The sequence below is a fragment of the Balaenoptera musculus genome, chromosome 20 (genome assembly GCF_009873245.2).
Source record: "Balaenoptera musculus isolate JJ_BM4_2016_0621 chromosome 20, mBalMus1.pri.v3, whole genome shotgun sequence".
In the NCBI taxonomy this organism is placed as follows: domain Eukaryota; kingdom Metazoa; phylum Chordata; class Mammalia; order Artiodactyla; family Balaenopteridae; genus Balaenoptera; species Balaenoptera musculus.
Window position 1 is genome coordinate 47,927,397 of NC_045804.1, and position 26,591 is coordinate 47,953,987.

A 26,591-nucleotide genomic window follows, 5' to 3' on the forward strand; every position below is an offset into this window, starting at 1 on the left:
CAATAAGCACCTGGGAATTGACTTTTCTTGGGAAAAGGGTGCTGGTAACAGCTGTCAGGGCCAAGGCAATAGTGAGAAGTTCAGTCCTCTGCTCTTTGGATGAACTGTGTAAAACATTTCTTTCAAAAGACACAATGTTAAAAATATTAAGAAAAATGTCTACATATCTGGAGGGCTGGCCTTTTCCTCAAAGGGTAAAGCTTGTGGGGTGGTGGGAAAAGAAACTGAGGGCCCGAACTATAACTCTGCAGCAAAAGATTAGATAGATGCCTCAAAACATGTCATATTCTTTAGGATGTCTTGCTGAAGTAGCAAGAGCGAGGGTGACTGCGTGAGCAAGAACGGAGGGGGCGCCAAACTCCGCATGGGGGGTTCCTACTGTGCACCCCACCCTGCACAAGAATGTCAGGCTTTAGGGCAGCCGCCTTGGGCCCCAAGGGCATCAGGACTCTGCCTCTGAACCAGAGCTGCTTTCCCGACTAACTTCAATCTGGAGAGATGGTAAGTTATCTAAACCGGCTCTTGCTTTTGGCGAGACTGTTCTTTCTCCTTAATCAGAGCCCCCCATGCCCTTTGCAGCTCGGAGTCATCTTCCTCTGTGCCGGGCGCCCTGTGATCCACTTTCTTCGTGTTCTTTTCTTTGGTCTTGGGTGCAGATCCTAAGCGAGTCCATAAACTACCTGTTTGGGTGAGAAGGCATTTCAGCTCTGGCAGTCGATGCTGAGAAACAGGGGCACTGGCAACACCTGACGTGCAGGAAGCACGGGGCGGGGGGCGGGGAGGGGGGCGGCGGGGGGTTGTCCGTGGCACCTGCAACCATGGTGCAGCCTTGGGCAGATCCTCTCCTTTCCCTGGCTGCAGTCCCCTGCCTGCAGACTGAGAGAACTGGACCCAACGGGAGATTCTCTCAGCTCGGGGATATGTGCCCCCCGACCCCACCCTACCCTGTGTTAGGCACATCAGAATCACCTGGGAGGCTGCTTATACTACACCTGCCCCTGCCTGGTGAGACTCACCATCCCGTCCGTGTACAACTTCATTCTGCCAGGACTGGGCCATTCCCAGATCTTCCCAGCCACAACATTCTGCAAACTGATGGGCCTGCTACACTGTCAACTTCCAGATTCTGCCCACTCTCCATTAATTTTTCACATATTAATATTTAACAAGAGAGAAATACATGGAATTTCATGAGATAGCCACTCTGTAAGGCAATTAAAAGTTTTATTTATAAAAGCTATAACAATGTGGAAAAATGACTATGATAAGATGCTATACGAAAATAGTAGTATATGTATATGGGCAAAGACTGGAATAGCATGAAACTAAAAAGTATTTGTGTTAAACAGAAAGAATCAGGGGTGAGTTTTTTTTCCCATTTTCTAAATTTTCCACACTGTTACCATTATGATGATGATGATGATGATGATGACGACGACTATAATGAAAGAGGAAAAATAATTTATTTTTGTCATAGGCTATTTCCTGCCTTCTGCTAACAAAGTATTTCTGTGCTACACCCATTGTCTCTGCTCTTACCAATTCCCTTCCCCATCAGTTTTCAGCATTACCAACCTGATTTCTTCTCCCGAGTATCAGAGTAGAGGCCTTTAACATCTTGCCTGGGAACACCTAGCCTACTATGTACATCAGAAAAGGGCTCTCTCCGAACGACTGGGTTACTACTAAAAGCCTTTTCCGGAGAATGTGGTCTTTTTCCTAATCGCTGGCGTATATCTAGAAAAAGAAAAAAAGTACTACCGTGACCACGTGCATATGCTTTGCTATCTGTACTGTCAACCTGAGATCTCTGCAGGACCTGGTACCAAATCTCCCCGAGATTTGGACATGTGCTGGACATGGGGCCCAGCACAACCAGGCTTCCAAGAGCCTTCCCTCTACAGAGTCTGGATTCTCTGGGAAAATTCAAATGAGAATCCCCAGGGGCTCGCAGGGGTAAAAAACCTTAGCTGACTGCTCCAAAAAGGAACTTCTGAGGCAGAATTGTCTGCTTTGTGTTTTCTGTAGTAGAATCAAGCAGAGCAAATAATTTACGAACATTTCGGCTGACAAGAAATACTGCAAGCTCCCTGAGGACAGAAGCCGCAATCTCTGAACATATAAGAAGCTCTCAATAAACTATTACGTTGAACAATACATGTAATGAGACTGACAAAAAGCAAAGGATCAAGGGAAAATGTCCCAAATCAAATGTTTTTCCTCCAACCCCCGCCCCCCCAGAAATCTGCCTGTCCTCCTGAGCTCCCTCTCACAATAACAGCAACCACAAAAACACATTTATTAGCAAGTCCCTGGGCTGGGTTTTCACCCACCTTGCCTATGCTCTCTGAGGACAGCACCCCCATCTTTCAGCCCCTCAGGCCTGAGGCCCTTGGCTTCTCTCCCTTTCCTCCCGCACTTCCCAGTGCTGAGTCTTCTTCCTCTCCAAGGTTGACACTGTCATCAATTCTGCCTCCACTGTCCCTGATCTAGTTCAGGCCCGTGTTACTTACTTCACTCTCTATCACACTCTACGCCGCCACGAAGTTACCTTTCTAAAATAGATATAAGATCAGGTTACTTCCCACCTCAAAAAAATTAGGTTTACCAACTGAGATCCTGCTTCCGGTCCGAGGCCTCACTCCACAGCCACGCGCTCTGAGAAGCATCCCACAACAGATCCTGCCCCAACAGACCCACCTCCCCTCTCTGCTCCCACAACCCACTGCTTGCAGTGCCCTATCACAGCACTCACTCCATTCTGCTTCAGGTGGAATTACCTGAATGTGTGCCCTTATGTTTTCCATCTGAGTTCTATGATGACTTTGCATCCCCTGCAAAGACTTCTAACACTCCCAGCACCTAGCCCTGGCACACAGCAGGCTTGGCCAAGTGCCCACTATACGCGTGTTTGCACATATAAACTAACCAGTTCAAACTCTTAACCATTTATACAACAACCCGACTTAATTTCTATTATCCTTATGTACAAAGTATACCAATGACATACAGAGTAAAACAATTGTTTGGGACAAAAATACTGAAAATGAGTATTGCAAAAGTCTGATTAAATTTCATGTCTTAAAGTTCCAATGCCTAACACAAAATTTAGAAGTGATGAATCAGGACAACTAAATTGGCCCGTAAATGACAGTGTTTTATCCAAGAACCTATCCCTGTCTGCATTTGCTTTCTGGAACTCAGAATGAAGCCCAGATACACAACTCAACAATACCTGTTTTAGTACTGCTGCCAGGTGGCCGTGGACGTGTGTGTTGACGTTTTTCATCTAACAAATGTCGGACATCTGCAAATTTCTCAGGTGTTAATTTGTTACCAATTCGGTTTTTTATATTGCTTGTAGATAGAGTATCTGCCCTCATGGAGTTCCTTTAAAAAGGGGGGTGGAGGAACAGTAAACCAACTTGAACTGTGGGATAACACTCATACAACAATCTCATACACTCTGGAAAAACAATTTAAGAAACCCGATCTAACATGGCCAACGTTCACTTACAACACCATAAACCAGCAATTATTTGCTTACAAAAGCCACGACCAGCCTGCTGTAAAGAGGCTGCTTGGGGCGAGCAGGCCCCTGAGTCTTCCGGGGTGGTTTCCACACACGGCATCTGCGAGCTATCGCAGAGCACGTACCTGCGAGCCCCCTCCTCCTGGGACAAACGCTAAGTAGAGGCCTGCAGAGGGCTGGAGGGCTGGTTGTTGTCTAGACACAACAGAGTCTAAAACCCCTTTCGTTAAAGGACAGACGTCTCTGTCAAAGACCTCTCCCACCACGTCAGGGGACGAGTTCCATTATTCTGGCAGCATTTGCCACTGGAAAGTTCTCTGAAAACTAAAAATAAGGATGTGAACAAGGCCATACAAACCAACCAGCTTAAAAGTTTTTTCTTCCCTTTTCCCAAACACACCATCAAGAACTCTTAGAGAGCACCCCAGCCTCCAGCCCTCTCTGATCCATGCATACGCGATCTGCCCTCAGGAATCTGCTCAGCTCCACTGGTCATCAAAGAACGCATATTAAAATAACTGTATTTTTTCGTCCATGAATAGCAAAAATCAGAGTGATAATACCTAAGGTTGGTGAATTATGTAGGCAACAGGTGGTAATTTGAGTAAAACCTTTTTGGAAGGAAATTTAGCAACATCACATTTTAAAACACGTGCCTTGTCTTATGCAGTAACTAGAATTTATCTAGTTGGTGCAACAGTAAGAAAACAGAAATCCAGGGAATCCCCTGGAGGTCCAGTGGTTAGGACACCGCACTTTCACTGCCGAGGGCCCAGGTTTGATCCCTGGTTGGGGAACTAAGATCCTGCGAGCCGCATGGCGCAGACAAGGAAAAAAAAACAAAACAGAAATCTCCATCAATAAGGGATTGGTTAAACAAACAATGACACTTTCAAACAATGGACTACATACAGTTGAAAAAACAGCAGATGTCTACACTATATTAAATGGAAAAAGCATATGTCAAAACAATATAACTTAATTTTTGTACAAATATATCTATAATTTCTCTATGTGTTATGTATACACATAAAACTAGCAGGAAAGTAATTCACCCAATTGCTAACAGTCGTTCTCTTAGAAGAGGATGAGATTACAGGTGACTTCACTTTCTATATCGTCTATAGTTTTTATAACAAGGATCACCTCTTGTACATTAAGAGGAAAAATCAGACGCTACAAAGGACTGAAATTAGAAAAGATAAAAGTGGATATAAAATTAAGAGGTATTAAGAAGAAGTTAGTAATTGGTATTCAAATCAAATTAAAAGCTAGCACTGATAAAAAGAGAAACTATTTTTACCTGATATTTTTCAACTGCGATTCCACTTCGTCAGCATACATCGTCATTTTCATGCTCTTCTTTGGTGAAGGAGTGGAAATCATTTTCAGTTCTAGATCATAGTCCATTTCATCTGAGTCTGAGCTGCTGGCACTAGACCGCCGAGATGTGCTCCGCTCCCGGGTCTGCTTGAGGGCTGGGAGCTCCTCGTGGTACTCCACCACCACCCTGTCATCAGCATCCATGTCCTGGTCCTCCTCTTCCTCCTCCTCCTCTTCCTCCTCTTCAATGGGTTCCTCAGGAACATTCACTAGTCCTAAGGAATTTAACCAAAAAACATTAGGAAAAGCCCTAAAACTAACAAATCCAATTTTCTATTCTACGTCAGTGACCTTTTTAAAAGATGGGATTCCCATCCTTAGAGTTTATTGGGGCATTATCTATAATAGTGCTAATCTGGTTACCATTCTGATCCCTGCAACAAAGAATGTCTAGGTAAAGTATGAACTAGCAGCCTGATGCAATATTACAAAGTTGTCTAAAATACAGACCCTCATCATTATTCACAGATTCTGTATTTGTGAATTTGCCAATTTTATTTGTAACTCCAGAATCAAAACCCATGGCACTTTCGTGGTCATTGGTGGACATGCACAGGAGCAGCAAACAATTTGAGGCACCAGCCATGCATGTTCCCAGCTGCGGGCAAACAAAGCCACATCCTTTTTGTTTCATCTCTCACACTGTAAACAAGTGTCTTTTTTGCAGTCCAGTGAGTGCTCATTTTTAACACTTTTGTGGCTTTTATTGGTGATTTCCCTGTTTAAAATAGCCTCTGAGCATAGTTCCAAAGCTGTCTAGTGTTCCTAAACACAAGAAGGCTGTGATGTGCCGTATGGAGAAAATACGTGTGTTAGATAAGCTTTGTTCGGGCATGAGTTACACTGCTGCTGGCCTTGAGTCCAATGTTAATGAATCAACAGTATGTAGTAAATAAGGTGTCTTTAAGCAGAAACACAGATCAAACAAGGTTATATATTGATCAGTTGACAAAAATGGTGTGATTAGAGTCTCTGAATGGTTTTCAATGATCACGATGACTTTATAGAACATAACCGCCATGAATAATGAAATGTACCTTTAAAGGTCATGGAAAAATGCTTGTAAGTGGAATGCTTGAAGCAGAATATAAAATATATGTCCACAACAGTTATTACAGTATTTATTGTGAAAAGAGACAAAGGAAAAATGTAAAATGAAATCAGTTGTTAATCTTGGAGTGCTAGAATTAGAGGCAATTTGTTTTTTTAATTTCTTTAGTATGAATATAAAGATTATATAATGAAAATATCTTAAAGTAACTGAAATTGGAAAAGCCTAACTGTGTATGAGAAAAGTATGTGCGTTAACATGCAGATTTCAAATATACAGGTTTGGATATTCACATTAAATTAAAATGTAGAGATTTCACCTCTCACTGTCCCTATTACAATGATAAATGTGTATGCGTGTTATTCTGTGTTTGTATGCTGACTTGGCTGGTTCTACAAAGCATATAGAAGATTTTCACAGATCAGATTCAATATAAAAACAAATCTTTATAAAACATAATGAAAATGGTTCTTTCACAATAAGCACCAAAAGGAAGGAAGAAAGGAAGGGAGGAAGGGAGGAGGGGAGGAGGGGAGGTAGGGAGGGGGAGAGAGAGGAAGAGAAAAAGAGAAAAAAGAAGGAAGAAACAAAATGAAACCCAAGTCATGATATCTCACTTTACGGAGGCATTCACGTGCACAAGCCAATAAGCACACAACGCTAAACACAGCAGCTTATTTTCATCAGACAAAGGAACGATAAAATGAACTCATCCAACAAAATAATTAAATTTTTTTTTTTCACGCAGCTTTTGATATTAATAGGAAAATTAGATTCCTAAGAAAAGTTTTAATTTTTCCTACATCTTGCCTTTATTGTTAGAACAGCTTTTATAAAATCATTTGAGGGCTTCCCTGGTGGTGCAGTGGTTGAGAATCCGCCTGCCAATGCAGGGGACACGGGTTCAAGCCCTGGTCTGGGAAGATCCCACATGCCGCAGAGCAACTGGGCCCGTGAGCCACAATTACTGAGCCTGCGCGTCTGGAGCCTGTGCTCCGCAACAGGAGAGGCCGCAATGGTGAGAGGCCAGCGCACCGCGATGAAGAGTGGCCCCCGCTCGCCGCAACTAGGGAAAGCCCTCGCACAGAAACGAAGACCCAACACAACCAAAAATAAATAAATAAATTAAAAAAAAAAAAAAAAAAAATCATTTGACCTCTTTGTATGGGCAATTTCAAATTAATTGTGACTTGACTTACTTTCCTATATGTTGGCAGAGGGTGAGGGCAAGGAAGAGAGGATGATAAAGTTTGGAACCTTAAGAGACTGTATTAAGAATAAAAATATGATTTCAGGAGCCAAACATGTGTCTACCCAAGAGCTGAGCAGGCAACTACCGGAATGTCGGTGTTTATAGGATGTCAAGCCAACGTCGTCCCCAATCAGGGCTCTCTTCTTGATCACATCCCGCTGAATGCGACGGGAATGGTATCTTCGCTTCCTGCAACATTGCCAAAATAAGCACATAATCAAAAACCAACAGGAAGGGCCTTGAAATCCACTAGTTAATTTCAACTACACCCTGACACAATGTTAGGTGCTGAAACAGAGATATTTCACAGGAAACTGAAAGTCAGCATTCTCACACCATTTACCACAGTTAAAAATCTTGAATTCTTTCTTCTTGTCTTCCTTCATGTCCACACATGGTGTTGACATTCCACTGCAGAATACCAACTGAAGGATTATGAAAAGCTTACGTACTATTTAAACTATTGTATTTTAAGGTTTTGGACTCACCAAGAATTACTAAGAATTCCTTTCATGCCTCCGTAATTTGGATTCCCATATTTCATGTAATACTGACTTCTTCTCGCTGCTCCAAGTTCCTTTTTGTCATCTAAAAATTAATTACAACAGTTACCAAGGATTTCCTGTGAGTGTGAGGACAATGTTGAATGGGTTTAAAAAAAAAAAAAGAATGTTTTTCATGGCTGGGATCAGATCAGCACAATCTGCCAACAAAAGGGAAAGATGCACTATAAACACTCACTCTTTGAATGCCTCCTAACGCAGTGCCTTGTGGAGGGGGTGGAGTAAAATTCAGAGATGAGGGAGGTTAAGCTGCTGTTAGGGAGCTGACTTCATAGAGAAAATACCACTAACAACAATACAATATACTAGGTTCCAAGAAGCATAGGAGAGCATCAGTTATCACCAGTGTTCAGGAATCAAAAAGGCTTTTAGAAGAGGTGGCATTTTCACTGCCCCCTGAAAGATGATATTCATTTCTGAATGACAACACTCCAATAACACAGAATCAGGGGCAAAGAAACAGATTATACATAGGTCCATATATTTGGCAAACCATTTTTTTTCCAGTTTACCGTGATGTTCCTCAAAATGGCTTAAGGAAAACAGCACAGCACCATATAACCAGAATGCACACAAATGGTCCCTCGAATAAGTAAATGAAGAAAAGACCCCATTTATCAAGTTAAAATGACAGTTAACAGGAAGAAAAGGTGGTCAGTGAGCACACATATTTTCATAATATAAAGGTCTCTTGACAGCTCCCTGAGCACTCACTGAACGCAACGGATGAACACCAATGAGAATGTACCCAGTGCTAGAGATAAATTTGGTGGCACAAACCAGAATGTGCACCCTACAAAAAACATGCCCACAAGCTCCTTGGAGAAATGGCTGATTCCAGATCTGGGGCAGGGAAAGTACACGTTGAGTCTGGCAAAACAAGATGTTTTATTGTGCCATAAAGTAAGAAAGAACTCAAAGAATCATGAAGGCGTGTCAAAAGAACACAGTTTGAAGAGGCTCTACTGGCCAAATCCAAAATAATTTGTGAATCAAAATAACGATAGAATGGATGATAACCCATTGAATAAAACTCCATGAATCTAAACTGATATAAGTAAGTAAAAAAGATAAGTAAATACATAAACAAATGGGTAAAAAGGGAAAGCTCTTCCTTACAGCAGACTGCCAACTAATAAATGAGAGAGCTAAAAAGTCATCAATGGATCTAAAGCTATTGCATGAAGTTGGATGAGGAACAGGCTATTTACATAACCTCAAAGCATCTCCCCACAAACCTTTAAATTATAAATGGAAAAGGAGTAACTTTATAGGGGAGAAACCTGGCGATCATTACCTTAACCAAGTGATAAAAGCTAACATCCTCAGGAAGGGGATAAATAAATACAATGTGCCTCCTGATATGATGCACTGAAAATGACACAATGTCACTTCTGTGGTATAAACGCACAACCTGAATTTAATTAGGAGACATCAGACAAACTAAGGGGCAGCCTATAAAATAATGAGCCTGTCCTCTTTAAAAATGTCCCAGTCAAGGAAAACAAAGGAGTAGTTCCATACTCAGGGAGACTAAGGCGACATGGCAGACTTAAACACCCAGTCCTGGAGTGGATCCTAGTTCAGTGGGGGAGTAGGATAAAGAATAATCCAAATGTATTTGATAATCATCACCATTGTCATCAGCAGCAGCAGCATGAACTGTTAACACTTACACAGCACTCACTGTGTGCCAGACAGCTTTTTTTTCCCCCAGGTAGTTTTAATATACAGAGTGGGGAGCTGGTACAATCTGAATGTGGACTCCGAATTAGGTAACAGTATTGTATTAATGCTAAGTTCCCTGATTTTGATAACTGTGTGTAAAACAAAGTCCTTGTTCTTCAGAAATACTTACTGAAGTATTCAGGGGTGAAGAGTTGTCATTTCCAATTAACTCTCAACTGACTCAAACCACCCCCCCCCACACACACACATTATTAATGCGTACCAAAATCATTATGTGTAAAAAGCCTTAGGAATTGTTAAGAGGCTTTTAATTTAATTCTTTAGAGAATTAGAGTTGAATGGTACTACTAGCGATGTCCAGGAAGATATTGCTGTGATACATAAAATACAATTTTAAAGTTTTCATAGTTCAGATGATAAACTGGCTGAAAAGCACATGGGACAAAGCAGCTTTGACAGAAAATACTTACTTTAGCTAGAAACCACAAAAGTATACAAATAACTAATATTCACTTTCAATGTCTGAAATTCCAACTCAGGCAGCAAGTCATTGATTTTATAAGCACAGAATATTATAGTTTGAAGGATCTTTGAGATTACTTGACCTAAGTTCTGATTCAAAAGAGAAGGTGTCACTCAATAAAAATCACTTCGATTAAAAATAAAAATCAATACCAATTATCATTTACCTTTTGTAGCAAATCTCATGAATAATCTATTTCCTTTAGCAAGTTTGTTCGCTGGACGAAGATCATTTCTTAGCAGAGACTCTTCTTCTACCTGAGACAACGTGTCCAACTTAAGAAAAAAGAGCATTTTCGACATAAAAATTAAAGCCTTTTTCATATTCATTCAGCAGCAAAGTTACCATTGATTAAGAAAGCAATCTACCTTTAATAATACCCATCAGCATTACAGCACCAGTTCCTCTGCAGGATGTCTAAGTCAGAGGTCTTCCCTGACCACCTTGTCTAAAAGAATCGTCTCCATCATTCTCTATCTGCTTACCCTTCTTTACTTTTCTTCACAGCACTCATCACTTCCTGACATTATATTACATATCTGTGTATCAGTGTATTATCTGTCTTCCCCACTAGAATGGAGGCTCCAACAGGGCAAGGACTTTGTTTTGCTTGACGCTATATCCCCAGCACCTAGAATTTGGTATATGGTAGGCACTTAATAAATAATTTTAAAATGAATACACTTTAATATTTCCAACAATAGTACATACGCCATTAGGAAATATGCCATTACTTGCTATTCCTTAATTTTACTGATTTGATAGCATTTCAAAGGATTTCTCAATAAAATCATTTCCTTTCATACAGAAGTGTGAGTACTAAGATCTCAAGATGAATCATTCATTATAGCCACACAAACTTAAAGGCCAAGAGCCTGGTGCCCCCTCAGGAGGTGTAATGGTGAAAGCCAGGGGAAGAACACAAAGTACTGTATTAAGTCTTTAAGGCTTAAATACCAAGACAGTAAGCAGTTGTTTACAGTGAAACCTTACAGACACTTTTGCCCTCTCACTGACCTCTACATCACTTGCGTTCTCATCTTCAACTTCTCCTTCTTCAGCCTCATCGTCATCGGAACTGTCTTCTTGCTTGTCTAAAATGGAACGTGAGGGACAAGATGAATCTTAACTCCATCTCATACATGCTAAGTCTAATATTTTCTCCTCCTCTTTACTAATGATCCAAAGCATCATAGCTTATTTCAGAAATAACTGGCGATGAGATACTATGTAACACTGCACAGAAACTCAAGTTGTAAAGGACAGGACTTTTAGCCCCAAAGTCCCTCCTTTGTGGTCAGTTACCTTTTTTACTTTTCTCAGATGACTTGTCCTCATTGGCATCCTTGCTTCTTATCTTATCCAGGGCTGGCAGGGAAACTCATATTGATAAGGGCTCGTGTGGCTGTCATTTTCATCCAACCAAACCAAGTTACCTAAAATAAGATAACACGTTACATCACATCCAGATGGTTAAGTTTCTTGAGAACAGAGACTACATCATATTCATTGCTAAAGTCTCATTCAGCTATGGACTGGCATCAGTAAATGTACACCAACTAATGAACGGAACTACAGAACCTGGTAGTAAAACTTCTTTGATAAAATCAACCTAGAGCTGCATTCCCAAACTGGGTCCCACAAACTAATGGTCAAGTACTCCATGAAAAAGGGTTCTGTATATTAAAACTGCCTGGCATACAGTGGGTGTTATACATAAGTGTTAGCAGTTTTTGATGATGATGATGGTGAAAATTCTCAAATAAATTTGGATTATCCTTTATTCTACTGCCCCCTACATGGAAGCCCTCTGCTGTTCCTTGTTATCCAGACATGCTAAATGATGTTTCCCTACTGTGAAGTGTGGGTGATGATGGCATCCATGGGATATATAGAATGGAGGCGTGACAGCCACCTGGCTTTGCAGCAATCAATTTAATTTGCTTCTTTAAGAGAATTTAGCAAGAAAAGGTTTTTGAGAAGTTTAACTTTAAAGCAGCATTTCTCAAACTTATGTTACTCCTGTATCTCAGTTTGGGAAATGAAGGTGTAAAGATTCTCATCTTTGTTAATAATATGCCACATGGTCTTGAGCAAATAATCTCCTGCTTCTGTTTCTCAGTTTCTGATGTACAATACGAGATAGTTGAACTGGATGATTCTAAGGGTTCCTCTGACTCTAACATCCCTTAGCTACAGTTTTAATTAGATAAATCAGGCGTTAGCAAATCCAGCCCACCACCTGCTCTCATTGATTCATTCATCCATCCATCCATCACCCATCCATTTATCTATTTATACTTGTACCGGCTTTATTTAGTTATAACTAACGTACGATAAACTACACACCTGCCACCTGTTTTTGTAAACAAAGTTCTACAGAGAACAGCCAGGCTCATTCAGTTATATTGTCTGTGGCTGCTTTCACGCTACAACGGCAAAGCTGGGTAGGTTCCACAGAGACTGTATGGCCTGCAAAGCCTACAATATTTATCAGCCAGCCCTTTATAAAAAAAGGCTTGCCATCCCCTGATTTGGATGGTCTAAGTTAAGAAAAAAGAAAAAAGGAGAAAAACTTTTACTCAGTCATGCTTCTTCTTCTTCTTTCAATGAATTAACATCTAAGAAAGCAGCCGGGAAAGCCAGGTCAGCACACTGGCAGAAAGTAAAGCCAGACTAGAAGTGAGTCAAGACAAGAAGCCAGCAGAGTGGGTACCAAAGGTCAGGCCAGACTTGGAGAGGGGACGCAAGTTAAAAATTACAGTTAGCTCACAAGTGGAACAGCCCCCAGATTAGGGCCAGCAGATGAAGCTCCAGAAAACACAGTCCAAAGCAAGCAGAGATGAGAGGTCTGGCACTGTGTCAGAGGGCTCTGGTCTAGTTCTAGGTCAGAGATAGCCCTCTGAAAAGCTGTATGGCAAGTTGCAATGACAAAGTCTAAAGCCCTGAAAATGCAGCCCCAAGTCTATGCAGTTGGACCCACCCCTTTGTTGGGAAACTGTGGGTGTTAAGAGAGGCCTCAGTCACGTACCCCGGACTCGGCTGCCAACAACCAACCTCCTAGAGGCCTGATCGCCACCTCTGAGCTGACCTAGAACACGCATGGAGTATGATCTGGCAGACTGGTTAATGCACTCTGGTTCTCAGCAGTGGGCAATTTTTTCTCTCCTAGGCTAAAGGCAGAGGTTAGCCATAGTCTGGCCAAAATCATTCACCGTTTGAGATGGCAAAAATTCTTTTAAAATCATAAACAAAAGCATATTCAAGTAACTTGGGTTACTTACAGGAGGTATCATCCAACCACTCAATGTGGGCCGGAGGATATTCTTTAAAATAGGAAAAGACATCCTGGGTACTCATCTCATCTACGCCGCAAATGTAGATTGTCTCCAGTCTCACTTTGGGGATTGCTAGAAAAACAAGACACCTGCTGTTGCACAATCCACCAGGAGCCCATTGTAACAGTTCAGATAATAGGTATTTTCAAAAGAAATATGCTGAAAGAGATGATAATTATTTCAAAAGAAAATGAGACTTGACAGTAAGGTAAACTATTTTAATTTTTATCACACAGCAACAGCATTAAACAAGTGACTATTCAGAATGGGCTTATTAGGCTGAGAAAGATTAAACAAATGGTGTTGATAATATACATGATACCTCGTATCAAAATGACCTGTAATAATAAAAGCAATACCGAATTCAACAGGATTATTCATTGAACTTGATACACTGATTCTAAAATTTTTTAAAGATATGTCAATGAGAAATGTGCGATAGTCAAGACAGTTCTGAAAAGAAGAAGAGACACTGCCCCTAGATGTAAAGCAAAGTATGAAAGTAGAGCAAAGAAATCCTACAAATCAATAGAAAATGACAGCCCCAAATAAAAATGGGCAAAGGACATGAGCAGGCAATTCACACACAAAGAAAGAGAAAAGGCCAATAAACATGAAGAAATGGTTGACCTCACTATCAGGATAATCCACCTTAAAACAAGATATCAGTTTTCATTGACCAGGTTTTTTTGTTTGTTTGTTTTTTTAATTTATTTTTGGCTGCGTTGGGTCTTCGTTGCTGCGCACGGGCTTTCTCTAGTTGCAGAGAGCGGGGGCTACTCTTCATTGCAGTGCGCGGGCTTCTCATTGTGGTGGCTTCTCTTGTTGCGGAGCACAGGCTCTAGGTGCGCGGGCTTCAGTAGTTGTGGCTCATGGGCTCTAGAGCGCAGGCTCAGTAGTTGTGGAGCACGGGCTTAGTTGCTCCGCAGCATGTGGAATCTTCCCGGACCAGGGCTCAAACCCGTGTCCCCTACATTGGCAGGCAGATTCTTAACCACTGTGCCACCAGGGAAGCCCACTGACTATGTTTTTAATTCATGTCTTTTAGTATCAATTGGATGCAGTGTGGAGGAAAGAGCCGCTCCCTCTGCTGGTGGGAGTGTGAACTGGCACAGCCACTCTGAAGGGCAACTACGAGTGTCTATTACAAATGTAATTTAGCACATGCCCTATAGGCATAGGAATTCTCTTCAGTATCTACCCTAAACACACATGGGTTCACAGAGTGGTTCACACAAAGATGTTTGTTGCAGCACTATTTTAATAACCCAGTAGCTATCAGAGTAATAAATTATGGTTTATCCATATTAAATGAATCATGGTTTATCCATATTATAGAATATTAAGCAGTTAAAAACAATGAGATAATTTATTATATACCATGGAAAGATTCTAAGACACATTACTGAGTGAAAAAAAGCTGCAGAAAAATACATACATTAAAAAAATTAAAACATAAATATCACCATATATTTTCTAAGGGTATATATTTGTGTACACAAATACATAGAAGAAAGTCTGGAATAATTCACTCCACACTGATAAGAGCTGTTACCTCTGGGAAGGAAGAAATGTTGAAGGCTGTGGTCTAAAGGAACCTCAGCCTTACCAGAATTGTGTTAATTTTTTACTAAATACTTTAAGCACATTATCTCATTTAATCTTTCTAATTGTGAAATATGCAAATATATCAACAAAGAAAAATATTTTTTAAATACCTGTATATCCACCACCTAGCTTTACGCCTAAATTCTTAAAAAGATTTGAGGCAAATAAAACACTACATATAAAACTAGGGCCTGGGCTTCCCTGGTGGAGCAGTGGTTAAGAATCCGCCTGCCAGCGCAGGGGACATGGGTTTGAGCCCTGGTCTGGGAAGATCCCACATGCCGCGGAGCAACTAAGCCTGTGTGCCACAACTACTGAGCCTGCGCTCTAGAGCCCGGGAGCCACAACTACTGAGCCTGCGAGCCACAACTCCTGAAGCCCAGGTTCCTAGAGCCCATGCTCTGCAACAAGAGAAGCCACCACAATGAGAAACCCGTGCACCACAGAGTAGCCCCCGCTCACCTCAACTAGAGAAAGCCTGCGCACAGCAATGAAGACCCAATGCAGCCAAAAATAAATAAATAAAATAAATTTAAAAAAAAAAACAACTCTAGGGCCTGTGTAAGCTCTCCACGTCCCTTCTCTCCCCGACTTCTCCAAAGTAGTTCTGTCAAGAAGTCAGCATCTGGGACTTCCCTGGTGGCGCAGTGGTTAAGAATCCGCCTGCCAATGCAGGGGACACAGGTTCGAGCCCTGGTCCGGGAAGATCCCACATGCCACGGAGCAACTAAGCCCGTGCACCACAACTACTGAGCTCGCATGCCACAATTACTGAAGGCTGCGCGCCTAGAGCCCGTGCTCCGCAACAAGACAAGCCACTGCAATGAGAAGCCCGTGCAACAAAGAGTAGCCCCTGCTCGCCGCAACCAGAGAAAGCCCACATGCAGCAATGAAGACATAACACAGCCAGAGAAATAAATTAATTGAAAAAAAAAAAAGAATTCAGCATCCATTACTCCTAAATATGTTTTTATATGTCATATATTTTATTTAAAACAAATGAACTTGGAAATACATGTGAATACTTTCAGATAAAAGTTTTTTAATTTTTTTTTTTTTTGTCATTTTGAAGAGTAAAAGATAGGTTTAATGGGAGCCCATTAGGTGTGGCCAGAATAAATCAGGTAAGTATCTTCCTGCCAACTCAGATTCATGAAGACAGAGATACCATCAAGACTTATGAATCCTGGGACCTCCCTGGTGGTCCAGTGGTTAAGAATCTGTGCTTCCACTGCTGAGGGGATGAGTTCAATCCCTGCTCAGGGAACTAAGATCCCGCATGCTGCGTGGTGCGGCCAAAAAAAAAATAAGATTTATGAATCCTTAGCAAGTCCTTATTAGTGACCAGCAGTGCAACAATGAACAGAACCCCAAACGAGATGGACGTCCGCACTGGACACGCAGAGTAACTCTACCACGCAGGATGGGAAACTGAAGAGGTAGCCCAGGGGACCTTCTCAGTTCTTCAAGCTAAAAGCCATGATTTTGGAGGAAAAAGTCCTATGGGAAGTAAAGAGATGGTTTTGAAGAGGGTAAACAACAAGGAGAGCTCCTGGTGAGGGTAGAGGAATCAGACTGAGGAGCAGGCAGAAGAAAATCTTGTAGGAGATGCTGATATGAAGGATTTAATCATATATGAGACAAGCTCAAGATTTGATGGAAGCCTGCCAATGTCACTGCTTAAAATAAAACAAAGCAACAAAGAAGGCGCCTAGATTTATGCCCAGATGATGAGAAAGGACTAATTGCTGAGGTGGCAGTGAACAAATGAACTGGGGAATGAGAACTGGGCATTTACTGAGTGTTGACTACAAGCAAGGTGGTGAGGGAATCATCTTGGATTTTCCAGCAGGAAAGAAGACAATGAATGACAGGTCGTAGGACACAAAACTCAAGTCTTTAGGAAAGCAGATTTCTGAAAATCCAGAGAAAAAGTAGCCAGTTTCAAAGCCTCAGATTAGAATGATCAAAAAATTTGGAAGACACGAAATACAGTAACTCAGAGTATGAGAGGTGATCCCAAGAAAAGAGAAAGCAGCAAAGCTTAGGTGAGCACAACTCACCAAAGAACACATATGGGAGACAGATAAAGGGTAAATTACCAATATAGAGAATAAATGTAAGAAATGTATGAATCTGAAAGACTACATCAGGCTCTATAATAACATGGAAAATGCTGATGACAGACTGTCAAGTGAAAAGGAAGAAAGCAGTAGGACTACAAAGGGAAAAGCAAAAATAAAGTCCATACCCAGAAAAGATTAGAAGGAAATGCACAAAATGCTGACAATGACTGCATTTGGGTGGTGCACTGTGGGCAACTTTTCTTCTTACTTTACTTTCCAAATTTTCTTTGGTGGACATGAATTGTTTGTCTAACATCTAATGAAGAAAAGGTTACAGTCCAGAGCAAATAGGCTCATCAAAAATGCCGATGGGGGACTTCCCTGGTGGTCCAGTGGTTAGGACTCGGCGCGTTCTCTGCCATGGCCCCGGGTTCAATCCCTGGTCGGGGAACTAAGATCCCACAAGCCGAGCGGCACGGCCAAAAAAAGAAAAAAAAGCCAATGGTTGTGGTTTTTTTTCACAAGTGTTTGGAGCAACAGTGCTTTGGGAAAATGATGCAGGAAAAAGGGCAGAACTGTTGATCTATTTTGCTGTACTACTAAAGGACAGTAGAATAGCTATCATTAAGTAAGAACTAAAACCCAAGATAGGTGACAAGGGTTTTAGAAATAGTTTTAATAGATTTAAATCTTCTAATCTAGAATTACATCCCACTGTACTAACCAAAACACAAAGCAGTGATTTCAGAATTAGGTAGTAATCTCTAAAAAGTTGCAGGGAAGGAACGAGGTACCTTAAAGCCTTGAGAAGGACTAATTCTGTACTGATTACCAGAAAAGAGGAAAAGAGAAATTCCCAAACGATGCAAAAGATTGTCATTCTCTTAAATTTTTAAAAAATAGCTTATCAGACAGAATCTCTGATCCCTTAAGAAACCAAGTCTTTCCCACAGGAAATGACATGAGTTCACTAAGAAGCAAGCCAGCTAACCTCTTTTCTTTTTTGATTGGATTAGCAGGCAAAGAAATTCAAAGAATACCACAGACACAGACTCAAGTTTATTAAGGCATGTAATCTAGTTCCCCGCGACAATAAAATGACAGGTGGGCCTGATAACAGAATACGACTGTAATTCATGGATCTGTGTGTCATGGCATGACACGGGATCATCCTGTTTGACATTCACCAACAACTGGATAAAGATGCAGAAGCCATGCATACCAAAGTGAGGAGTGCAGCTAAAATGCTGAAAGGCAGAGTCAAGACGAAAATTAACTCCGTAGCCTGAAATGGAGTCTTGAAATCAAGATGCAATTTAATAGGGATAAATAAAGAGGCAACTTTCTAAAATGTCTCAAGTACAAGATGAGAAAGACTGTTTTGATAGGCGCAATTCCTGAGGGAAAGAACTGGTGCTTAGGTTGACTAGAAGATGACTACTATGAAATGGCTGGGACAGAAACCGTGGTCAGAGTCCTGCCATGCATTGCACGAATCCAACCAAATCTGGAATCTGTACCTCATCTGATGAAGGACATTTAGAAACTCGGAAGGGTCTAAAGGAGGGAGACCAGAAAGTCATGTCATATAAGAAAGTTTAGGGAATGAGCTGTCCATTCCTTCACCTGAAGAGTTACTGTGTGAATGAGGAAAGGACTTAATGTTGTTCTAAGAGTTACACAATAACTAATAGACAGAAATTACTAGAAAGCAATTTTTGTTCAACATGAAGAAGTATCCAAAAACAAGACCGTGGGGACTTCCCTGGTGGTCCAGTGGTTAAGACTACGTGTTTCCATTGCAAGGGGCACAGATTCGATCCCTGGTTGGGGAACTAAAATCTCACATGCCACAGGGTGCGGCCAAAAAAAAAAAAAAAAAAAAGAAAGAAAGAAAGATAAATAAATAAACAGTGTGTGCATGCCTTAATTAAAACAAAAACAAAAACAAGACTGACCGCTTCATAAATAGTTCTCATGCCACCACTGGGAAATGTTCAGGCAGAGGCCATGGGGAACTTTGCCAAAAGGCCTGCAGCACTGGGCAGCAGGTGGGATCCAGATGACCGCTAAGGTCCATTCCAACCACGAGAGCTTTGATCTTGGAGATAAAGAGAAGCTGCCTGACACTGTCACTCAGAAGTAGCGAGCTACTCCTGATGAGGACTGGTCTAGCGCAGCGCATCCCAAACCGCATCCCCGAAGCTGGCAGAGAGGTTAGGAACACAGGCTTCAGTCAGACCAGCCTTCGAATCCCAGCCTTGCTACTTACTACCTGTGGGACCTTGGGCAAGTTTCTCAACCTCTCAGCACCTTACTTTCCTCACCAGTAAAACAGAAATGACAAATACTTTCCCTGCAACAGGGTTGTTGGAAGGATAAGCTAACCACATAGCAGAGTGATTGGCACATAGTAAGCATTTATCAAATGGTGTATTTTATTACTGTTGATATTAATAAGAAGAAATAACTTGACACCTACTGTGGCTGCAGGAATCAAGATGCTTACTCCAATGTCCCCATTCTCCCAAGAGGCTGGACCACTTAGATGACTGTTTGGAAGATGGAGAATGCCAGATAATAATAATAACTAACATTTACTATATGCCAGACACCACTCTAAGAATCATAACATTTTGTTAGAGCCTCCCAACCACCCTATAAGAACTAACGTTAACCTGCCTTTCCAGATGAGGAAACTGAGGTTCTTAGAGGCTAAACAACTTACCTAAGGTCAAAGAGCTAGAAAGTGACAAGTCAGGATCTGAATACAGGCAGTCAGACTTCAGAACCCATGCTCTTAACCACAACACCAGTGGTTCTCAATCCTGACTGCACCTTAGAATTACCTGAGGAGATATAAAAATAATAACTATCTCTGAGATCTGTCCAAACCCATTCCCCCACTCTAATTTATTTAAATTGATCTGGGAAAGGCAGCAGGGTTCTCTGGAGTTCAAGAACACACTCCAAAGCCATGCTGCCTCCTGGATCAAAAACAGGTTGTAACGAGCAACTGACATTCCAGGCAGATCTATTGTTTTTAGGAGAATCTTTAAAACCATGAGATCGGGATTACTTTCAAAAAAACATTTTTTTAAAAACTAAAATTTAACCCTGAAAGTGATCATTTTCAGGAAGGTATCCTATTCCCATTTTACGACAAGGAAAGTGAGACCTAAAAAGGTTCACTAACTCGCCCGCATTCACTAAGGAACTGAGACTAGATCCCAGGAGGGCTCAGCACTCTAAAGAGCCCCAACACAGGTGGGAAGAGAGGCTGAAGTGGGTAATTAGGGATGCTTTACAGAGGCAGTGACAGCTGAACCAGACAAAGCATGGGACAAGGAAGGGCAAATCCACAGAGTGACAGGCATGAGCAAGACCAGAAGCAAGATGTCACAAGGAATGCTTACAGGACTAGAAGTAAACAGGTGGGGTGCTTTCAAGGTGGAGTTGTAAGAGAGGCCTCAGACATCTGCTTGGGTCTAGACTGTGCAGGCACATGAATGCCAAGCTGCACAGCTGGCCTTGGCCTTCATAGGACTTTTCCTGAAACAGAAATCCACTCAAACAGATGCCTGGACGCCTGGCCTGCAAGGGAAGCAAGGTCATATTTCCAAATTGAACTCATTATGCAGAAAAAAGGAGTAAAGCAGCATCCAGAGTTGAGCTCTGCATGTGAGCCACTCTGTCCACTGGCATGGAATGAGGTTTGGGTCTCTGGTATCATATCACATATTGTAAGGCAATAGAGCAAAGTAGTTAAGAGCAAGGCTTTAGAGTCAGATAAACCTGGGTTCTAACCCTGACTCTACTTTTACTAGCTGTGTAAACCTGGGCATTTATTTAACTTCTTTGGGCCTGTTTCCTTTGTAAAATAGGGATAAAAATACATTCCTCATGGGGTTGTTGTGAGAAATGAGTACGAAACAAATATGTAACCTGCTAATTAACACAGTGCCTGGTAAGAGAGCAAGTTCCCAACAAATAGTCGCTATTCTTTCATTCATTCAACATGTTTTTATCAAACAAGCAAGCCTAGAGAAACTCACACAGCAGAGCACAGACCTTTAACATGCATTCAGAAGGCTGCCTATTAAGCCCTTCACAAATCCCAAATTTGCAAATACAACAGAGGGCGATCATTTGCATTTATGGAATAATAAACATGACTGTGAACTCACTAAAAGGGTAATAATAATTTTCCCCTCTATTTATAAATTGCTTTCGAAAACTGGGGTAGATTACTAGATATGATAATTCAGGGTGAGTTTCAGGAAGCATAATACTTACCCTAACAAAACACAAAAATAAAATAAAATCACAAGCCTGTATCAACCGAAGTATTAATGGTATACCCCCTCCACCAATCTGACTCCCCTAAAAGAGAGTCTCACTGTGATACACTCCCACTACATTTAAAGGCAAAGAAAAGTTAACACTTCTATGTTAAAAGCAGAAAATGAGTAAGAGTCCATAGAAGCACAGTTCTAATCTCAGCTCTGCCACCAACTAGGTGACGTTCTCTGGGGCTTCTCAGAGAAGACAATCTCCTTTTTTCCAGCTCTAACATCTGAGAGACAGCTAATGCAGCTCAACTTTAACAGGTCACCTCAGAAATGGGGAATTCACAAGTTCCTTCCTTTGGCAGTATTTGGATGAGGACTGGACATGCAAGGCAAGGCCAGAAGCATGAGGCCATGGCAGGGAAAAGTGATTCTCTGGGAAAATGTGGAAAAATTCCCCCCAAACACCCTGTACCTTTCTTCATCATGTCTCGGTCCAAGGCTACATTTCTTTGGGCAAGATTTACTTCTGATCGAAAATGGAAGCGCTTGGCTCGCTGTTCTTTCTTTTCAATTGCTTCCTAGAAGGTACAGAAAAAGCCAAAGAAGTGAAACATGGAGGAGGAAAGTTAAATCACAAACACAAAATGATGCATCAGTGACAAGTAACTTAGAAGAAATAAGCAACATTGTGCCTTTAATAATTTTTGCAAAGAACTAGATATTCACAGTCAATGACTGGGAGGGTGTACACTAACAGTGCTATAATTTGTAATAATCTCTACAATGATTCAATGCCTATCACTGTATCTGGGACATAGTAGGAATTCAATGAATATTTGTTGATTCAGTGAGTAATGAATAATAGTTTGACATTTATTATTAGGAATCATGCAAACAAATTGTAACTAAACAATCTTAACACTCCAATTTTCCAGGTGCAGAAACTGAGGCACAAAGAAACTTAAAAGGTTTGCTAGAGGCACTTCAGCTAATAAGGGGCAGATCTTCTGATCTCAGTGCTATTTCTAGAAGCCCCACCACCACCCCCATTTCACAAAGTCTGTGTGCATGGTAATCACACCTATCACTTTATGTCTGCCTGAACAGTCCACTCCCTAAAGCTTCTTCTGCATTTGAAAATAACATTGAAGCAAAGAAACTCTCTCCTCTATTCTAAACTTGTGTCCACGGAATTGCCAGTTTTCATCTATAAGTGACAAGAAGCATTGATGCTCTCTAAAAAACAAAACAATCAGTTTCCTAAATTTTTTTCCAAGAGGTAAAATAAATCCAGGTCCAACTATGGGTTTCTGATAGCTTTTAGGAACCTTCACTAATTGTATATTGACTTTGCCACACTAATTGAAGGTCTGACTATAGAAAGCTTGTGGGGATTGGTAAAGCAGCAACACTTCTGTTATTTCCCAATAGTTATGCTAATTTCCTTCACTTAAGTTTTCCCAGTGGAAACAACTCATCTACCTTCCTTTAGTAAGACTGAAGTACCAATTCTTGGCTACCACCCTTTCCCCCATATATTTGTTTCATATAATGGTAAACGGTGTAGGCTTAAGAATACTGTACACTTCTTTTTCAATTACAATAAGAAAACATCTTCACTTTATTCTATTTTCTTGTCAAAAAAGATGATCAGTTCTTTCTTTTGGGCTTTAGGCAATCAGAGACAGATTGAGACCCAGATAAAACACAGAAAAGTAAGCATGACATACTTATTTTTATTTTTGCTTTCATACATCCAACATAGTAACACAGTATTATTTATTCAGAATTGTAACTTAAACTCTGTTCGAAACTTAATTGCACACATTAAAATCAGAAACAATGTTTAAGCTGAATATCATCAGCAATTAAAGCAACAAATAAGTATCAACTGTTTATTGTAAAGAAAATAATATGTTTGGTTCTGTGAAGAGTTACAGTGAAGCTGGTAATCTAGTAACAGCAATCACTAGATAAAAGGCAATACTCCCAGGTACTGAGAATAATTCAGTCCACTTGGCCTTCAAAGTTTAGCCACACACACACATTCAGGAAATCCTATTTTTCTAGGCCTCAACCAGTGAGGAATAAAGACATTTACTAAGGGCCTACTATGTGCAAGGCACTTTCATGTTTTGCTTCATTTAAAGTGGAAACAGTTTACACATTTTTAAAGAATGGACAGCATAAAAAAAGCACTCCAGTGCAGAACTTTTTCTTGGACATGGTTAAGCACAGGCATCTAGGTACAGTGATTATATCTTCTCATGGATTCAACAACACACAAATGCTGTCTGAATGTTTTCAGGATGCATGAAGGCATCACTGTATAACACAAAACTTAAACCTAAAAAAAAAAGTTTCAGTCCAACAACAAAAGAAAAAAGGAGGTAAAGAATAATTGCTGTTCTACAACTCCTAGAGATTTGTTCATTAAGTTCACCTGCTTCTCAAAATGAATAAATTAATCATGGTCTGTCTTACCTTGGAGGTGACATCGATTCCAGTGATGAAGCTGCCAGCCTTGTTTTCATATCTTCTGCTTGTGTCCTAACACGAACGGGATGGGTGAGAATTGCTAACGAGCAACTGCTGACAAGCACATGATAAACAACAGCCTGACAACCGATTCCTTCTGGATAGTCGTTCTTTTCAGCAATCCTTCCCCCGCCCTGACAACCCCATATTATGGGGAAGCCTGTCCCAGTGACTCCATGTAGCAATCAACCACTCTACCAGGAAGGCTTTTCTAGGCCTATCCACAACCTAAAGTAATTCCATCTACTGAAGGTATCCGTGTAAATGAAAATCTAAAGGCGTTCATGAAAAATATCCAAGATGAGGCACAGTCACTTATCTCCTCAACCCAGACTGGACAGATTCATTGTGCCAGGCCACCAGATGAAGCACAAGTCTTCACCAAAATGCAGAAAGTCAGGACTCACCTCGACCTTCTGGGGAAAACACAGCACAGTGCAATGAAAATAGGATGGGATTTGGAAGCCCGGGGACTCAAATCGCAGCTCCGACGTTCACTGATTACATGACACTGTACAATTCCTTTGGCCTCTCTGGGCCTAGGTTTCCTCTGTGGTATCTGCCTACCTTTCTGACCTCTTTTAACTGCTCTCCCACTTGTGCTACAGAACTTTACCTTTCTCCAACAAAACAATCTTGTTCCCATCTCAGAGCCTCTACACTTACTGTTGCCCCTGCTGGGAACGCTCTCTTCCAAATCTGCACATGGCTGGCTCCTTTTTGTCACTTAGGGTTCAGCTTAAATTTCACTATCTCAGAGGACTTTCCCGACCATCCTATGCCATTCTGCTTCCTGCTCTGCACACCCTCCCTGCCCTCTGCACGCTTCCATCCCATTAACATGCTTTATTCTCTCCACAGCACTCACCACTACCATAAATTATTAGTTTACTTGTGTCCCCCCAACTGGAACATACACTCCAGGACACAGTCTGGTCTTGATCTTGGTCAAGTGCCTAGGACTGTGGCTGGCACTAAGTGGGGGACGCAGTAAGTACATGTTGAACTGAATGAATGAAGGGATGATAACACCTACTTCACAACCTCAGTGATATTTTAAATGATATAATGTACTAAATGGTAAAATGCTACTATGTTAATTGTTGTTGCCAGAGTCATTATAATTTACTGTCTTTAGTGCTCTTAATTTTTTTTTTTTTTTTTTTTTTTTTTTACCTTTTTCCATAATCTTAATTTAAAAGCAAGACTAACAGACATGTGCTAAAAAGTAGTCCCTGTTAGGTGAGAAATTAAGTACATGAGAGGAGCCATGCAGGCCTGAGACCAGCCCTAAGAACCGGACACAAGACCACCAAACCACAAGCAAAAACACCCCTCAGCATCCCCATTGTGATAAAAGAGGGACCAAGGACCACTGCTGGTTCACTGATGTTTTGTTTTCATTAAGGGTGAGATGCTGGAGCCACGGTGTAACAGCGGAGCCGCGCGGGGACAAGATGACCCCCAAGTCACAACAGAAACACTGAGTTTCTGCAGCTGACAAGCCCAGCTCTCCCAAGGGAAACCGCGAGTGCTATGTTTAACAGACAGCAGCTCCACTGGAGCAGGACCCACAAGGAGACCGGGATGCCCGCGCCACTCGACAGTTCTTTCTGGGCCGCTCCTGGTTCTGTTCCCGCCCGGGGCTCGCCCTTTATCTCAAGCCCCCAGATAAGCCCAACCCTTCCTCATTCACCCTCTTGCACAGACTGACTCGGAGGGGCAGCGAAGGGGGTGTCCTCAACTACCCCCAGCTCTTCCCCACCTCCTCCAGCCCCCTCAACACCCATTTCCGGGCGCCCCAGCGTCCTTTCTCTCGCTCCCCGTCTCTGCTCAAGCCTGGCGCCCCCGCCCCCCGGGCGCTCGCCCCCCTCATCCCTTCCCCAGACTTCCCCCGGCCCCGGCCACCTCCCCTTCCGGCCCCCTCCGGCGCGGGACACTAGCTCAGCGACCTCCTCCTCGCCCTCGCCCCCGCCCCCCGCCCGTACCGGGATCAGTTCCTTCAGCGAGCGCCGAACCGGCACGACCTCCAGCTCGCCCTCCTCCACCTCCATGGGCTCCGGCTCGCCGCGGTCCAAACCTGACTCCGCTTCAGGCGACGGGGGCCCCAAGGCCGGCCCCGCTGGGACCTCCGCCTTCAACGACACTCGCAGGCCCCGTACGGCCGCCATCGCCGCCCGCCGGCCGCACCACTGAGAGCTCGCCCCGCACACCGCGGGCTAGAGCGCCACTGCCACGGGCCACAGAGCAGCCGCTACCTAGAGCGTCGCCTGCTGCGGCTAGAAGGCTCTCTTCAGCGCCGACGCCCCCTGGTGGTGGGAGGAACCCTGGACGGCTGGAGCGGGATCTGGTGAAGAGGAGGCGGGACCGAGTGGGAACGGAGGCAGGGCCTGCTGGAGGGGGCGGGGCCTGGAGCAGTTCGCTACAGTCTGGGCTTAGAAAATAGCTACACCTTGAGCAGTAAACTTGTAATCGAAGCTAATTTTACTGAATTATCATTACCTGCCAGTGACTGTTCCAAGCGCTTGAATCCTCACAACAACCCTATGAAGTTACTACTATTACTATCCCCATTTCACATTTGAGGAAACTGAGGCATTGAAATTTACCCAAGGTGACAGGCTATTTAAAGGACAAAATCCGGATGCGAGCCTTGGCAACCAGAATGAGCCTTGGTCTATCACTTCTGGGCAAGTCTGTGGGTTTACAATACACTTGCCTTGACAACCTTTGTCTCTTTCAAGTCTCCCAATAGT

General features: G+C 42.2%; 1 protein-coding gene across 1 annotated transcript; it reads right to left on the reverse strand.

Annotated features, from left to right (window-relative positions):
• Positions 1-7: 7 nt before the first annotated feature.
• NCBP3 (nuclear cap binding subunit 3) lies at positions 8-26,057 on the reverse strand. The gene is given in 16 exon segments (XM_036836297.1): positions 8-523; positions 526-680; positions 1,576-1,737; positions 3,236-3,390; positions 4,836-5,130; positions 7,304-7,407; positions 7,707-7,806; positions 10,160-10,268; positions 11,011-11,087; positions 11,299-11,371; positions 11,373-11,405; positions 11,407-11,429; positions 13,278-13,403; positions 21,770-21,875; positions 23,782-23,847; positions 25,824-26,057. Coding segments are annotated over 16 exon segments (1,848 nt in total). The 5' UTR covers positions 26,007-26,057; the 3' UTR covers positions 8-442.
• Between the last annotated feature and the right edge of the window lie 534 nt (positions 26,058-26,591).